The 16850-nt window shown below is 51.3% G+C and overlaps 2 protein-coding genes across 2 annotated transcripts; one reads left to right on the forward strand and one right to left on the reverse strand.

The window, feature by feature from the left end:
- Window positions 1-1164: 1164 nt before the first annotated feature.
- Window positions 1165-6974, forward strand: C1QTNF2 (C1q and TNF related 2). Its single transcript, XM_041398045.1, has 3 exons — window positions 1165-1384; window positions 4546-4794; window positions 6044-6974. The coding sequence occupies exons 2-3, from the start codon at window positions 4554-4556 to the stop codon at window positions 6655-6657; spliced, it is 855 nt and encodes a 284-aa protein (XP_041253979.1). The 5' UTR covers window positions 1165-1384; window positions 4546-4553; the 3' UTR covers window positions 6658-6974.
- Window positions 6975-7458: 484 nt separating this feature from the next.
- Window positions 7459-9262, reverse strand: FABP6 (fatty acid binding protein 6). The gene is made up of 4 exons (XM_041398046.1): window positions 9193-9262; window positions 8200-8375; window positions 7673-7762; window positions 7459-7517 (listed from the first exon to the last, which is right to left on the reverse strand). Exons 1-4 carry the CDS (start codon window positions 9257-9259, stop codon window positions 7464-7466), a joined length of 387 nt encoding a protein of 128 aa, XP_041253980.1. The 5' UTR covers window positions 9260-9262; the 3' UTR covers window positions 7459-7463.
- Window positions 9263-16850: the final 7588 nt, after the last annotated feature.

The raw sequence follows: 16850 nt of genomic DNA on the forward strand, positions 1-16850 counted from the left end.
TCCCAGCTGTGCTCACCCCAGTGCCAGAGGTGAGCCATCTTTTCTAGAACAGCCCTTTTCCCAGGGAAATGCAAAGCTGAAGATTGCAGGGGTTTGGGAAGGGGGGCTGTTCCCCTGGAGGTTGCTCAGTGCCAGGGGGCCGGGGCGCTGGCTCTGCAGGGGCTCTGTGGGACTGTCAGCACAGCACGAAAACAGCCCTGTGCTTCCTCAGCCAAATGTTCCCAGTCCTCCCAGGAGCATCTCAACTGGCCCCAGCTCACAAAGCCAACTGCATACAGACTTCGTTTTTATGTCAGATCTGTTCCCACCAAGTGCCAAAAGCAAGCACAGGGGAAAACTTAAAAATAAACCACGACAGCTCTGAGCAGGGTGAATTTGGGCAGAGCAAGGAATGACAATTCCAGCATTCTCCTGATCAGCTGATGTTCTGCACTGAGCAGAAAGGATTTACTGGCTGCAGGGCTGGGTTTGGAGCCCTGCCACCAGGCACACGCCTGTCCCACGCCCATGAGGGATCCTGGTGGGGCCAGAGCAGGAACCCACCACCAAAGATGACTCTGGTCAATACCAGCCCTGGCAAAATCCCAGAGCATCCTGCTCCAGCCTCAGCTGCTGCTCCTGCTGTTCCTGCCTTACCTGAAGCAATTGTTGGGAGGTTGTAATTATTTTCCAAGCTTAAAACAAAATCCCAATCCTTTCCCAAGACAGAAGCATTCCTGCCCTGCCATCGCTAAGACAAAGTTGTATTTTGTAGTGCACATCAACCTGAAGAAGTGCTGAGGTACAAATTTGCCTTTGCAGAGCTGCTGCTGCTTCATGGCTTTGTCCTTAATTTCAAGCCTGGAGTGATTCAAGTGAGTTTCCACTCCTGGGATAAGATTTTCTTCCCTTTAATGCTCCAGGATAAAGTGTGAAAGTTGTTCCCTGTTGGATCAGCGTTACCCATTCCCTGCTTGTGCGGGCAGTGACTACAGCAGAGAGGGGCAGCATCAATCAGAAAGGATCCAGGCAGCCCCTGAGTCTTTCCTGCAGGACTGTGAGGGAGAGGGAGAAAGGAAAAAGCTCCCCAAGCATCAAGAGCCTTCCAGCCACATGTGCATAAAAATCCTTTCCCGCGCCACGTGACCGAGGAAGAGGCACAGATCCATTACACAATAATAAAAATATGCCTTTGGCAACGTGGAGCCAAAGAGGAGCTGCTGCAGGGAGCTCAAACTACGCACAAGAAGGAGTAAAACAGGAATAAAAGGGACAAAGTTAATCCTGCACAGCCCTCCCAGGCCCTGCTGTGGCAGGACGGGGCTGTGGATCTGCAGCAAAACATCTGCCTGAAGCCCTGGGGGCTGCCAGCGCCTGTCAGGATCTCACTGAGGAGATCAGGCTGGTGAGTAGATCCACTTTTCCTTTCTCTGCCTCTCCCTCCTCTTAACCTTAACTCTGAAAACTTCCCAAATAAGGTCTAAGTCACTGAGCACTCAGGTTTCCAAAGCTTGCACAGGAATCCATAAAGCCAACAGTTGCCAGTTAAAGAAATAACACCAAGAGGGAAACATTCCTCTGCTTTTGCTGGGAGCTCCCACCTCCTTCAGCCTGTCCCGCACTGGGCAGCTGCCGAGACGGGTTTGAGCTCGGGGTTAGGAAGGGTTTGGCACAGGAATTCCTGGTGTTTCTGCTCCAGGCTAGGGAAGGTTTGGCACAGGAATTCCCGGTGCCTGCAGCCAAGGACAGAAGGTGCATCCTCTGCTTTCCCTCCCTTGCTTTGTGCAGCAGCGGGGAACACCTCAAACCGCTGTTGGTGTAAGTGCTTCCCTGGCTCCTATCAGTTAAATCCTAATCCATTTCCTGTGTTCTGTCACTGCTGTCACACCTGATTTCACCCAAATCAGCCTCACACCCAAGGGCTCCTTTTGCTTCCACCCCGGGGACGCTGCAGGGCAACCTCCAGAGCTGAGAATTAGGCTCATGGGGATAATTATTATCTTAAAGATTAATTAAGACACCTTGAGGTACACTAGGAAATTATGAGGTACAAAGATGGATGTTTTATTTGAGAAACCCTCGAATACTGAAAGGAAATAGAGAAGAAAGTCACGGTGCTCGCTCACTGCTGGGTCCCTGCTCCTGCTCCTGCCTCCCTCCCTCCAAGCAGCAATTCCCTCAGTTTCCTATTCCCACCACCACATGGCACAGGGTGGCTTCACTGGCCAAAAAATCATCGTCACTGCACGTGCCACCAAACCCTGCATCTGGCAACCCTCAGGGATTTTCCTCTGGGATTTCAGCCCAGCTGCCCTGGAAGCAGCAGAAAGTACAGCTGATCCTGACTCTTCCAGGCAGGATCTTTTCTCACAGAAACACTTCTTTAATGCACAACAGGCATTGGTCACGGCCCAAAGGTCTCTAACCCTGGTGACAAAGCCATTGGTTAAAATGTCATTGGAAAATCAGCCCTGCTGCTGCACAGCCTCCTGTGCTGGGCTGGCTGCCCACACCACGGAGAGGGGAAATGCTGATCTGCTTCCAATTTGCTTTTTGGAGCTCATGGACCTTCTATATTGAGGAACAACTTTCCTTTTAAGGTGGAACAGCATGAGGTTTGCTCTCTTTCAAAAAGATTTCTTGAGGAGGTTATTTATAGATGCTCTTGTGGAAGTGGTGGTGCTTTGCATCCCACACACATTGCTGGGATATGGGATGAAGTGTTCTTGTGGTGCTGTTAATTAGCACCAGCTCTGGAGCTGTGCCAGAGCACAGCCCCAGCTACTTGGACACTCCCCACTTATCCAAGAACTGGTCCCATAGACCTCCCAACCTTGGGGGATTTTGTTTGCCACTTTTTATCCCATCAGGTCAAGGACCTGGGCTGTCTCAAGGTAACAGAAGTGATTATGGGGAGAAACAGGAGGAGCTGCCCTCCCATGCTTCTCACACCTTTCTTCTCCACATGAGGCATTCCCAGCTTTTCTCCATGTTGTGCTCCACAATGACATTTTCCCCTGCCACAGCTTGTGAGTCACATCTACCTCCAGACACCTCTCACTGCTCTGTCCCTTTGGAGGGCTTCCTGGGAAGCAGGGATGCAGCTTGCCTTGTGATCTCCCACTCCACAGGCATTTTGTTTCCCTTCCCATTAACTCAGAAGCCTTCATTCAACTTTCCACATGAACACTGGGTGGTGTTTTCCATCTCACATTAAACCAACCAGCAGCAAATCAGATCTGAAGAACCAAAGGGCTTAAGCAGCCACATCCAGCCCTGGATCTGGTTTGCATTTCCCTCTCCTCTGCATGTTCTTAATTATAATATCACAGAACTGGGGGCTCCCACTGAGCATAAATATGTAGGATCAGCTGGCTGGATTTGGAGCATCTAAATATGCATTTCCACCCCTCAGGAGCTGAGAGCAGGATGAGAGCTAAGGCCAACATGGAATTTACCCAGTGCTTTGAGCATCTTATTTCCAGGGCAGGAGTTGCACATAGCAGTACTGGGGAGCTGCTAAAGCTGAGCTGCAGTGGGGAAGGGGATGAGGCTCAGTTCATCTGACAGGCAAAAGGCACTAAGGCCTGGCCCAAAGCCTGCCCAGCCTCTCTTCTGAGTCCTGCCCTCACCACATGATGGGCTTTGTGCTTTGAAGGAACCCTAGTGACCCAGCCACGGGCAGGTCATGCTGGGGATGTTCACACCAAACCCCTTCTCCTTCTTCCACTCCCCTGCTTGGTTTCTGCACCCCTCTGCCATTGCTCCTGGTGTTTTGGGAGAAAAGAGGCTCAGGGAGCAAAACGAAATGAGGAATGGCCACAGATACAGACTTGGAGAAGAGTAAATTTAATAAAAATATTGGTCTGACCTAGAAAACTCCGTGAGCCAAGTCCTTGGAATCACATCACACCAAAGCAAAGAGCTCCCCCACCCTGCCAGGACAAGCCAAATAATCTCTCATTTTCGTGCAAGTTTCTACACCACCCGTGCCAGCGGTGCCCACAGGCTGCTCCCTGATCCCGTCTGCCCCCCACAGGCTGCTCCCTGATCCCGTCTGCCCCCCACAGGCTGCTCCCTGATCCCGTCTGCCCCCCACAGGCTGCTCCCTGATCCCGTCTGCCCCCCACAGGCTGCTCCCTGATCCCGTCTGCCCCCCACAGGCTGCTCCCTGATCCCGTCTGCCCCCCACAGGCTGCTCCCTGATCCCGTCTGCCCCCCACAGGCTGCTCCCTGATCCCGTCTGCCCCCCACAGGCTGCTCCCTGATCCCGTCTGCCCCCCACAGGCTGCTCCCTGATCCCGTCTGCCCCCCACAGGCTGCTCCCTGATCCCGTCTGCTCCCCACAGGCTGTGCCATGATCCCGTCTGCTCATCACAGGCTGCTCCCTGATCCCGTCTGCTCCCCACAGGCTGCTCCCTGATCCCGTCTGCTCCCCACAGGCTGTGCCATGATCCCGTCTGCTCCCCACAGGCTGCTCCCTGATCCCGTCTGCTCCCCCCAGGCTGCGCCCTGATCCCGTCTGCTCCCCACAGGCTGCTCCCTGATCCCGTCTGCTCCCCACAGGCTGTGCCATGATCTCTGCTGCGCTGCTCCTCTGGACCGTGCCCTGCGTGGCAAACCACATCCTGGGGGGCTTTGCCAAGCGGGAGCTGCAGGAGGGTGCCCAGCTGGCCTGCAGCCTGCCAGGGCCCCCCGGGCCCCCCGGGCCCCCCGGCGTGCCCGGCACTCCCGGCACCGTGGGCAGGATGGGCTTCCCGGGCAAGGACGGCAAGGACGGCCAGGACGGGGACAAAGGCGAGCACGGCGATGAAGGTAAGAGAGAGGCGCTCGACATGGCCATGAAGGGTGGAAGCTGTGGGGCAACAGCCCCTCCTCAGCTCCACCTGATGGGAGCCTCCTCCGAACGATGCCGCTGGTCCGAGGGGCTCCAGGCTCCCACCGCGTCCTCCCAGCTGCAGTTTGTGTTGGCTCCGTTTTGTGACACAGTGAGGCTGGCCCTGCGCTGCTCTGGGCTCTCTAGGAATGACAAGGATCTGTCTCAGGTTCCTGCTCCCAGGAAAACCAGAGCCACGTGGGAAAAGGCAGCGCCGGCAGCCCCGAGCGCTGTAACGGGAGCGGCGCTGGCCGTGCCGGACCCGGCGCGGAGCAAGGAGCCGAGGCGGGGCTGTGCCCGAGGGAGGCACCGGCAGCAGGAGCAGCCCTGCGCGCAGCAGAGATTTCCCTCTGCCACACTAGAGAGCACTCCTGCCTCAGCAACGCCAGCGAGCCCAGCCTGCGGCTGCTCCCTCCTCCCTCCCCAAACCGGGAATCTGGAGAGCAGATTTCCACCACAGCTGCATTTCGATCTGCTCTTGCTAGCAGCACGTCAAGAGGCGCTGCATAAATCCTCATGGTTTTGCTCAAATCAGATACCACCAGCCAGAATCACTGCCAGCCCAACTGCCTTCCCATCTCAAGGCAGCCCCTGCCCCCCTGGTTCATCCCCCAGCTGGGCTGGGCTGGGCTTGGCTTTTTTACCACATCTAGGCTTACGGGCAGCCCCTGCCCCCCTGTGTTTGCTGGTTCATCCCCCAGCTGGGCTGGGCTGGGCTTGGCTTTTTTACCACATCTAGGCTTACTTTTACCTTGCTTTTATACAGTCACATGCTAAATGTAAAAAAAAAAAAAAAAAAAAAGCAAAGAAAAATGAAAGACATGAGATCAAAAGTATTCACCTGCTCAAACTGAGGCTCTGAAAGCTTCACAAACCTGCCCCACTCTATAAAACCCAAGCATTTAAATCTTGTTCTGCAATTCCTCCTTTTTCTCAAGTGAACCAGATAATGGAATCAGCCTTTTGTCCTTAAAAAGGACAGAATTCCCCTGTCACCACACCAGCTCCCTGCCTACCCTGGCTGGTCAGTCAGTCCAGCCCCCGGTGGGATTTCATTGGGATTCTCACACCAGCAATGGCTTCCTGCTAAATGAAATCCCTGCTGCAATGCTCTAACCCCTTTCCACCCTCCGTATCAGCTCTTTCCCTCAAGAGTGATAAGAACTGATAAGATCATTTCTCTTCCAGGTCCCCAGGGCAGAACAGGAAACCCTGGCAAGCCAGGCCCGAAGGGGAAAGCTGGAGCCATTGGCAAGGGAGGGCCCCGGGGGCCCAAGGGTTTAAAGGGCAATCCCGGGAAAATCGGGGCCCCGGGCAAGAAAGGGCCCAAAGGGAGCCAGGGGGAGCCCGGGCTGCCGGGGCCCTGCAGCTGCAGCGCCAGCAAGGCCAGGTCTGCCTTCTCGGTGGCCGTGTCCACCAGCTACCCCAGGGAGAGGCTGCCCATCAAGTTCGACAGGATCCTGATGAACGAGGGGGGACATTATAATGCTTCCAGTGGGAAGTTCATCTGCAGCATCCCAGGGATTTACTACTTCACCTACGACATCACTTTGGCCAACAAGCACCTGGCCATCGGCCTGGTGCACAACGGCCAGTACAGGATCAAGACTTTTGATGCCAACACTGGGAACCACGACGTGGCCTCTGGATCCACCATCCTGGAGCTGAAGCAGGAGGATGAGGTGTGGCTGCAAATCTTTTACTCGGAGCAAAATGGGCTCTTTTATGATCCCTACTGGACAGACAGCTTATTTACTGGATTCTTGATTTATCCCGACCAAGATTATCTCAATGAAGTGTAGGAGGAGGAACTATGGGGAAAAATTAGGAAATGGGCCTCAATCCAACAAAGTGTGGCCTTACATGGGACATGCCTGGGATTATCAGATGATTCCACATTTGCCTATGGGATTATCAGCTGACTGCACCCTGTATGGGCTATTTAGACTTTTCCACAGGGTACCAGGCTTTCAGCAGCCTCATGAATGTCTTCATCCCAAAGCCACCCATTATGTATTCCATGATTATTCCAACATGCCATGGACGTGTAACTCAAATACTGGTGCAGAATGCTTTGGTTATTGCATTGCTATAATAAAGCATGGAAACCAACAGTCATTTCCTAAAGCTGGGCTGGGAAGTGCCACTGATGCTGGAGATTGTGTCACTGGGCCTCCTCCCCCACAGCCCAGCACACTCCTTGTTAATGGAATTGGGCTTTGCCAGCCAAAAAGAGTCAGGAATTTGTCAGCTGGAGTTGTAAAAGTCCCTCCCAGCCCCATCAAGGCAGCTCTAACACCAAAGGCATCTGGTCTGCACAGGAAGTGATTAAAAGGTCTTGTTTTAAGGCTCAGGGCTCCTCTCAGGGCACAAAGTGGTGCTCTGAGCACCACTGGTGTCCCTCAGAGCAGAGAATCAGAGTCAAAGAAGGGTTTGGTTGGGAGGGACCTTAAAACTCATCTGGTTCCACACCTATCAGATATTTAGGAATGGGGTCAGCATTAACATGATGATGTTTGTAAAGTCAAGAAAGAGATGAAGACAGAACTTAATTTCATTTATTTTATTGTTGGCTTTCAACACAGTGCAAGAGACTGGCCTTGCTGCCTTAGGCAATCTTCTTGCTGGTCCTTTTGTAGACTACACCAGAAGAAGTAGAAATCTGGAAAAAAGAACAACCCAAAACTTTGGTTGAGCAGGGTAATTAGAGTCCCAGGGGAACAGCCCTGGGGTTGGCTCAGGACCTCTCCTTTGCTTAAGATTTTTTCCTAAATTTCTTTGTTTTTTATGAACTACCCTGGATCTTTGAGCACTCACCTCTACCAGCTTCCCCCCACAGATCTCTGCAGTGTGGCGGTAGTTGGGGAAATCAGCTACAAGTTTCCCATCTTCCATTTTGACAGTTGCCTGTGAGAGAGAAAGGGTTCATGTTGCTGGGCTTGCTGGAATTTCTGTTGCCAGATTCTGTAAACACCTGCACACCTGGTGCTGGAAGTTTATGAGACAGAGGTTGTGTGCTGCACAGGGCTGGAATCCGTGGCCTTTAGTTCTTGAATGTTCTCAGGTTAAACAGACACTTGTTCATTTTCCAATTCCTGCAGGTTCCAGATCTGCACATCACTCATTAACAGCTCTGAAAATGGTCCTGGCAGCAGCCCAGGAATCAGTGATGATGGGCTCAGGGAACACCAGGATGGTCTGGGTTGGAAAGAGCCTTAGAGCCCCTCATGTTCCACCCCATGCCATGGACAGGGACACCTTCACTAGGCCTGACTCAGGTTTGTTTTTCACCCTAAATCCAAATCCACCTGAGGCTGGGGACCTGAAGAGCTCCATGAATTTACCTTGAACTTCTTCCCTCCCATGGTCTCCATGTCTGCCTCCTTGCCCACGGTGAAGGTGTTGGTGGTGGTGCGGCCTCCCGGGAAGTGCTGTGTCCACGTGAAGTCATTCCCGTTCTGCACCACCTCGGTCACAATCTTGCAGTTCCTTCCCATTTCAACCTTGTCACTGGGGAGACCTTAAACAACAAAAACACAGAGATTGTCAAATCTAAGCTGAATTTAACTGAAGGATGGTAGTGGTGTATTTGTCCTCAGAGCATCTGATATGTTGTTCATTTCTTATTTTTAATTTTTTTACAATACCAAAGCTCTGAGTTGAAATTACTGATGTAAAGAAAGATATTGGTACATTAATACGTGTGCTAAAACAAATCTTGCATTCTTTTCCTTAAGAAACAATACATAGGAAAAATGTACAAAGTACATAAAATATCCCCTTCTTCTTAACCTACACAAGCAATGCTTGGAGTTTCATCTGTGGGACCTTGGGCCTTTGCTATTTAACTGCACATACTTATTTGTATCTTTGCTCTTGCTCTTTAACTAGAGGCACATGGAATCTTTGGACAGTTTGGGTTGGGAGGGAGCTTAAAGACCATCCAACCCCCTCCCATGGCAGGGACACCTTCCACTGTCCCAGGCTGCTCCAAGCCCTGTCCAGCCTGGCCTGGGACAATTCCAGGGATCCAGGGGCAGCCCCAGCTGCTCTGGGCACCCTGTGCCAGGGCCTGCCCACCCTCACAGGGAAGAATTTCTTCCTAATATCCCATCTAAACCTACACCCTGCAAATTTGAATCCATTCCCCCTTGTCCTGTCCCTCCATTCCTATAAAGTCTCTCTCCCTCTTTCCTGGAGCCCCTTCAGGCACTGGGAGGCCACAGCTGGGTCACCCCGAAGTTCCTCCTCTCCAGGCTGAACAATCTCATCTCTCCCAGCCTTTCCCCAGTATTTTCTCCAATCCCTGCCCCGTGCCTGACCCCAGCCAGACTCACCAATCTTCTGCACAAAGGCATCGTAGTTCTCATCACCCTCGAACTCGTATTTGCCTGAGAATGCCATTGTTCCCCTGGGATGAGCCTGGGAAGCAGAACAGCAGCTGGCCAGAGCAGGATGGACCAGCGGGGCTGAGCCCTGCCTTTATAGACCAGCCCCAGCTCTCAGCCCACCTGGCCCACACCCCTCGGGAATGGAGCTTTATGGCCCCTGAGTCACAGCAGTGCCATCGACCTGTGTGACAATCAAGGTTATCAGGCAATTGTGCATCCTTGCCAATAACCTGGAGATCAGCAGGAATCAAGGCCAAAGGCTCAGCTTTCCTTTAGTGCAGACTTTAACAAAATTATGTATTTTTGCTTTTAAGATTTCACTGGTTTTGCATTCAGGATGGAATAAAAGTAAAATAAAACCGGACTATGCACCAGTTCTCAGCTCTGCAGAGAAGGACCTGGGGAAACTCATGTCACCACCTTTGCACTTTTGATATAAAAGTGGCTGTACAATGACTCTGAACTATCCTGAAAACATATTTGACACTTTTTAAATTAAAACTCCTTCAGCTTAATCCCAAGATTGCTAAACCCAAGGAAAGGAAACTTCCTTTCCCATCTGGACCCCAGTGCTGAGGCCCCAGCTGTAGAGAGCAAAGCAGCACTGGCACAGGGAGCAGGGCAGGGTGGCACAGCCATGGAAGCCTCAGTGCTCACTGCTCTGCTCCACAGGGACCTGCACAACCTTGGGGAGGAGGTCCATGAACTCAAGCCATAAACTCTCCTGCTCACATTAAACTTGCAGGGGACAATTCCACCGGCAGAGTAACACTACAGGGACCTTGGGACAGAGATCAAACTGGATAAGGAAAGCAGCCCAGTCCTGGGTAAAAGGAAGGAGATAATCAGATTATATGAATGGTACTTGAGCTTTTATGCTCCCTGTCCATAAAGATCAGATTATATTGATAGCTGGCCCATGATGAGATACAAAAAAACGCTGACAGCTCCACACAGACATGGACAGGAGGGTCCATAATGCCATGATTTGATTCTGCTGGTTACAAGAGCAGCTATGCAGAAGAGCTCCTTGCTGTATTTGATGTACCAGGATGATGTAAATTCAAAGTGTGCGGTATTTGGAGACAGCGGACAGGAGTAAGTTGTCAGAGAAGTAAAACTCTTGTGGAAGCTCATCCCCAAAGGAAAAGGTCATCCAAAGTGAGCAGTGAATTCCCTGTGCCTCCAAGTCAGCTGCCTCTGATATGTAAAACAGCCGAGTCTTCAAATGCTGCTGGGAACAGAGGGAGCTTTAAGGAGCCAAATCAAAGCCTTGGATATCTTTACTTTGAGAATTTGCTTGCACAAAATAATAACACAGCGTTTTTGCATTCCTTTTGTGTGTGGAGTCCCCTTGCCCTTGGGTGGCTCCCAGCAGCCTCCCAGGTTTATTAACCTCTCAGAAGAGTTGCAGAAAGCCAGGGAGATTCACTCGGAGACAAAACGAGGATAAGGGAGGTAATTCCAGCAGCGACTGAGCCAGGCAGTGCCGGGCTTTGAAGTGCTTTTAGAGCTGGATTGCAACTGAACTGGGAGTGGGGATTGAAAATATCAGAGGGAACTGTGCAGTGCCCACAGAGCTGCAGTTAATGACTCCCTCGAATGCAACTGGCTGGGGAAGCCTGTGGAGCCCCAAGCAGCCAGACCTGGCAGCCCTCCTTAGGAAATGCTAATGGTTATTAATTCCTCTGGCACCCAGAGTAATCATTGCTAATGAATTCAGGATGAGCTCATTTGGCCTTAACGTGCTGGGTAATTCCAGGGGAGCCCTGTTACACTCGGCCTCGTTAAGTGCCCGTTTAGTCTGGGCCGAGGTGTTGCTGCTCTCCAGCCCTAAAGAGCAGAGAATTCATCACCAGAGCGGGGCTGAACTGTTACACAGCTCGGGCAGAGCTCAAAGACTGCACGGAAATGCACCTGCCAAGCTCCAGAGGTGGCACAGCCCAGAGCCTGTCCCTGCTCCAGCGGGGACCTGGACCTGCCTGACAAAACCAGGAAAATCTGGAGCTCACAGACATTCAGAGACAGGAACACCTGCAGGGCAGGAAGGCACAGATCCCCCAAAAATCCCGTATTTTGGGGACTCACTAAAAGAAAATTCAATTATTTTGTGTGATAACACTCCATCAGGAGAACCTTCAGTGTGTCTGGGCCTCCAGAAAAGAAATTTCCAGAAAAACAAGACAACCAAAGGATTCATCCAGGCTGCACGGGCTGGCAGAGTCTCTGTAGGAAGGGCTGGGATCTCTCTGGTGTTCCTGATGTCCAGGTGGAACCTCAGGGGACTGCTGGGGTCTGGGCTGGGAATTACACAGACAGCAAACTAAACCTGGGGGAAATGTACCTGGTACCACAACTTCTTGGGAATTTAATGCCCTCCTTTCTCCAGGATTCTTCCCTTTAATGAGTTATCCTGTAGTAAATGTTACCAGTGGTTAAATTCACTGATAGCCAGTTAAATGGGATGGGGATGGACAGCAGGAATGGAAAGCTACCTTGATTTTTAACAACTAAAACAGAAGACTTGAATTTTGTTAAGCCAGTTTGGATTTGTGTATCCTGAAGAGGCACAGGAAGACTGATTTTGGCTGCTCTCAATTTGGCTCCCACAAAACTGCTCAGATGCCTTTGAAGTATCATCCTTGGATTAAAAGCCACTGTGGAATATTTTGAACTCCAACGGTTTTAGTCTAATATAGACAATAGTTCAAAGGTTGCTAAAAAGGAAGATAAAATTCAGCTTTATCTGCAGTCTTCTGGTCAAAAATCAGAGTTAAAGCTGCTCTTTCTATGGATTTCTTATACAGAAATATATAAAGTCCTAATGAAGTGAATAACTGACAGCCCTGAAGTCAGGAATCATTGCAACTCTTCTGGACTTTTCTGAGCAAACCCCAAAGCCACCCCTTTATCTACACAGTTCATGGGCTGGGTTGTAAAGGAATTATTACTTGATAATATCTGTGTGCTTGTCCTTGCTGACACATCAGATAACACAGCTCCAAATGGAGCTTATCCTCCAGGGAATCTAATTGGGATTTCCTCACAGCCTGTGGCTTCCCACCCAGAGAAATCCTGCTGTTCCAGAGCATTCCCTCAGCTCTGCTTCCCCAAGCTCTGTCAAAGGGAACATTCAATTCAAACACTGCTCTTTTCTTTCTCTCAGGGCACATCTGCTTTGCAGTTGACCTTTTGGCGTCCCCAAGTCCCCTCCTCTCTGTGTCACCCTCTGAAGCCTTTCCTGCTCTCCCTTGCCCTGCAGCTCACCCTGGAGAGGGCTCAGGTGGAGCAGCACCTGCCTGGAGCAGGGGACAAACCACCCCAGGAGCCAGCCAGAGAGGGATTAGATCTGGAATAATCTCCAAGGCACAAAGGAGAAACCAATATTTGAGTGAATTTTTCTTATGCCAGTGCAGTGTTTAGTAAGTGCCCCACTGAAAATGTTGATCCAAGACAAGTGTGCAGGGACAGAGAGAGTGTGAGAAGCAGAGAAGGATTTCTTTCCTTGAAATACAAGAAAAGCCAGTTTTCTTTGCACAGAAAGCCTCTTCTGGGCCTCAGCTCTGCTTTGATGTGTGTGATCCACAGCAACATTTCACTGCATACTTTCAGCTCTTTGAAATTGTTTATATTGCCTTGGATACATTTATCAGGAGAAGAAAATATACTTCTGTGGCAGAGAAAATACACACATTTCACGTGCTAGTCCTTCCCCACCTCCACACCAAGCAGATCTTTGCATCTCCTTGTTCCAGGAGCTGCTTTTATTACATCTGGTGTCCCTCTTCTACAGCTTGATTTATTCCTGAGTTGCTCAGCACTACACTGGCTCTTATTAATCAAACAACATTGATGGAAAAGTGGGAAAATGAGGCTGGGTTGGTAACAGCTGTGATTTTCTCAGACCCTGGAATAAGCCACATTTCTCTTAAAGATTCCTTCCAGAATCAGAAGAAAAATCTGGAAAACACTTCAAAATCTGAACTTCTACTTAAGTGTTGCTTTACTCCAGAGTACCAAACAACAGCTGTTTCCCTCTCAAACAATGGAAAAGCATCAGGGGCCCAAAAGCCCCTAAAAAGTGTCAGATTGGTTCAGCTGATCAGAGCAGGGTGCTGAGAACACCAGGTTTGTGGGTTCAGTCCCTGTATGGGCTTAAGAGTTGATGATCCTTGTGGGTCCCTTCCAACTCAGAACCTTCTGTGATCTGAAATTGGTTTATTTTTTAAAACTTGATTTTTAACCTAAACTTACCTTTTCCAGTGGCTCAGACTGGTAACATGCACAGGTCACTCTCAGGGTGCTTAAAAACTCAGAGACTGGGTAGGAGCCACTCCCCCAAAATTCTGCTTCCTTGGGCACAAAATGCTCTTGCAAAATCTGCTTTTGAAAAGAATTTGCAGCCAGGAGTAACGCAGGATCCTGGCTGTCCCTGTGGCTCCCCTGGTGGTTCCAGCAGCAGCAGGATTTGTCTGGCAGCCAGGTGAGCTCACCTGTGCTGGGCCACAGCACCATCCAGTGCCAGCTCCGTGCTGCTGAGCCCTGCCCTGGGAATTCCAGGCAAAGCTGCAGCTCTGTCCTAAAAGGCAGGAGAGGTAAAGAAACCAAAATACCTCAGCTCTGTCTGCGTCAGAACTGGGGGTTTTGTCACATTTACAAAATTCAGGATCACAGACTGGTTTGGGTTGGAAGGACCCTGAAGATCCTCCATTTGCAACCCCCTGATGCAAAGTTTCGGGGCACAGCATGGATTTTGAAGCTGAAGGGAGATCTGTTGTGTTTTAATCTGCATTTCTACAGAGCTTTTCTATCTGTGATCTGTACTCAGGGCCTGTTTAGATCTGTGTTTTGGGGGATTTTTATCTGCACTGTTGGCACCCAGCATTGTTTGCAAGCCAGGGCTCACTAAGACTCAAAGAGCATTTGAACTTCCTGAGCACCAACCTTTGGCTTCCTCCCCCTGCTCTCCCAAAACAAAACCTTGCAGGTTATTGGTCCTCCCTGCTGTTCTGTGCTGGCACCAGGCTGAGCCAGGGCCAAACCCAGGATCTGTTCTCCCTCCCCTCCCCAAAGCTGGAGAGCAGCTCAGGGAAGGTGTTTGGGCTCTGTGTCACTGCAAGAGCAGCTCAGGGAAGGTGTTTGGGCTGTGTGTCCCTGCAAGAGCAGCTCAGGGAAGGTGTTTGGGCTCTGTGTCCCTGCAAGAGCAGCTCAGGGAAGGTGTTTGGGCTCTGTGTCCCTGCAAGAGCAGCTCAGGGAAGGTGTTTGGGCTGTGTGTCCCGGCAGGAAGGAGGAATTCCCCCAGGGAAGCAGGGAATGAATCCCTGCAGTGGCACTGGCCATGGAGTGATGCTCACAGGGGTGGGAGCTGCAGGGAGAGGCTGCCATCCCTCCTGTGCTCCTGAGGCAGGGGGCCCAGCCAGGATGGATTCCGTGGGTCAGCCCAGCACCAGGCCCAGGGAGCAGCTCCAGCCCTCCCCTGCAGAGCACACGGGGCTGCAGCTCTGCCCATGCTGGGAGTGGCAATCCCAGGGAATTTGCAATCCTTCAGTGCTGATTTAGGGTCTTGTCTGAGAAAAAATCCTCCTCCTGCAACAATGGCTTTGTTCTGAGAGGTTTGGTTTTGTCTGGTCAGTGCCTGCTCTTTTAAGTCATTGTGACCTACATACAGAGAGGATCCAAATAAAAAATTAAAGAGAAAGAGCTCTCTGTGACACTGCCTGCCTGAACCAGCCCTGCAGTTCTGTGGCCTCTGGAATACTTTTTCACACAGGGCCAGAAATGAGTTTATATAAATTTTGTATGGTTGGGTTCTTTTCTTCATTATCATATGAATGTTTAAATATCCCTCCTCAAGGAAAACTGTAAAGTTTGCCCACTGAGGGTGAAGGGATGGACACACCCTTTCTAGTGCTGTTATCCTGATAATACAAAGAAAAGCCCAGCCTGGAGCTGTGCCTCTGAATAAAGCCCAGGACTGAGCACAGGGGGATGTTGTGGGAGCTCACACCTCAGTCACCCTGAGCCCTGGGTTCCTGTGCCAACACACAGCACAACAGCTGGGTTAAAATCATTTTCCCCAGGACACTTTGATGAGGTCTGGATGGCACAAGGAATCGCTCTGGAGATGTGGAATCCAAGGCCTGCTCTGACTCCCATTTAAAACAGGATTAGTGGCACCACGACTCCTGCTGACTGCTCCTTAAGCTGGGTCAGATCAGTCTGGGATCAGCTCAAATCCCAGGGGCTGCAAACCTGCTGCAAACTGATTTCATGGCCCAGAGGTCTGTTCCACCTGGAGTAACCCAGGCTCTGAGCTGGAGGAGGGCTGTGCTGCTGCTCCAGCCCTGCAACCCCTGCCCCAGCTGGCACCTCCTGCAGAAACAAGAACATCCCGGGGCTGGGGTGCCCTGCAGGGTGCTGTGCCCGGTGCCCTGTCCCTGCAGGGCAGGGCTGGAGCTCCTGCAGCAGGGTCTGCACAAAGAAGGGCAGCTCCCCCAGCCTGGCACCTTTCCCTGCTCCCAGACAACAACTGGCATTTCAGCCCAGCCGAGGGAAGCAGCTGGCTGGGGGTGAAGGAAGAAACAAATCAGAGTTTATGGGGATCAAACAGGCCCCCATCACTCCTTGTGCTTGGGGCTGCAAGGCCAGCTCGCATCCACCTCTGCTGCTGATTGTTTTTTTGACAGGAATTGCTCCCCAAACAGCCATGTTCAGTGATTATTTGTCCCCTTCCCTCTTCCCCTGATTACAGCCAGACTGGGACATCCCTGATCCGCATAGAAATGAATATTTGAAAAGGCAGGGCTGTCCTCCAAGGGCCCTGTGCACCATTAGGCCTCCAGATTTACTGCCCCACCAGAGGCCAGGGGGGTAATGAGGCAGCAGCAATGGAGAGAGCAGCTCAAAGAAAGGGATTTGCCTTGGCACATTCCTGGCTGTAAATTAAAATTATCACTGAGGTCCTGCCTTTATAAGAGGATTTTTCACCTGGTTTTGTAGCCCCAGCCCCAGAGCCTGCTCTGCACTGTAGCAGCTCCTCTGGACTCTGCAATGTGCTTTGCCTGTGCTGATGCACAGCAAGCACCACCATCCAAAACCCAGGCACATTTAAACAGGACTTCTGCTGTGTCACTGTGGTGGATGAAGCCCTGCAGGAGAGCTTTTCCCTCGGTGCTGGGCAGTGAGTGCTCCCTGCCAGGAGCACAGATTTCCCAGGACTCTGGGGGAAGCACTGGCATTAATTGCAATCTGTGCCCCCAGCTGCTCCAGCTGCAGCAGGAGCGCTCACGAGTGCCAGGAATTGTGTCCTCCCTGTGGAAAACACATCCACAGCTCTCAGTCCTGCAGCCAGCAGAGCCCTGCAACCCAACAGCTCCAGCCTGGGCTCCTTCTCTCCCCCTGAACCTGGAAGATCCGCAGTGCTTTGTATCCCAGCCTGCTGAGCCCTCGGAACTGACTCATGTTTTCCCTCGTTTGGGAATGATTCAAGAACTTCCTCTGGCCTGACCACAGCTGACTCACCCCGGGTGACTTCAGAAATTCAAACCAAATTGAGATTGGTGGAGAAAAAGCAAAACTCAAGTCAAATTGTAACTACTGATGTG

This window comes from Onychostruthus taczanowskii, unplaced genomic scaffold (genome assembly GCF_017590055.1).
Source record: "Onychostruthus taczanowskii isolate IOZ18803 unplaced genomic scaffold, ASM1759005v1 scaffold14, whole genome shotgun sequence".
NCBI lineage: Eukaryota > Metazoa > Chordata > Aves > Passeriformes > Passeridae > Onychostruthus > Onychostruthus taczanowskii.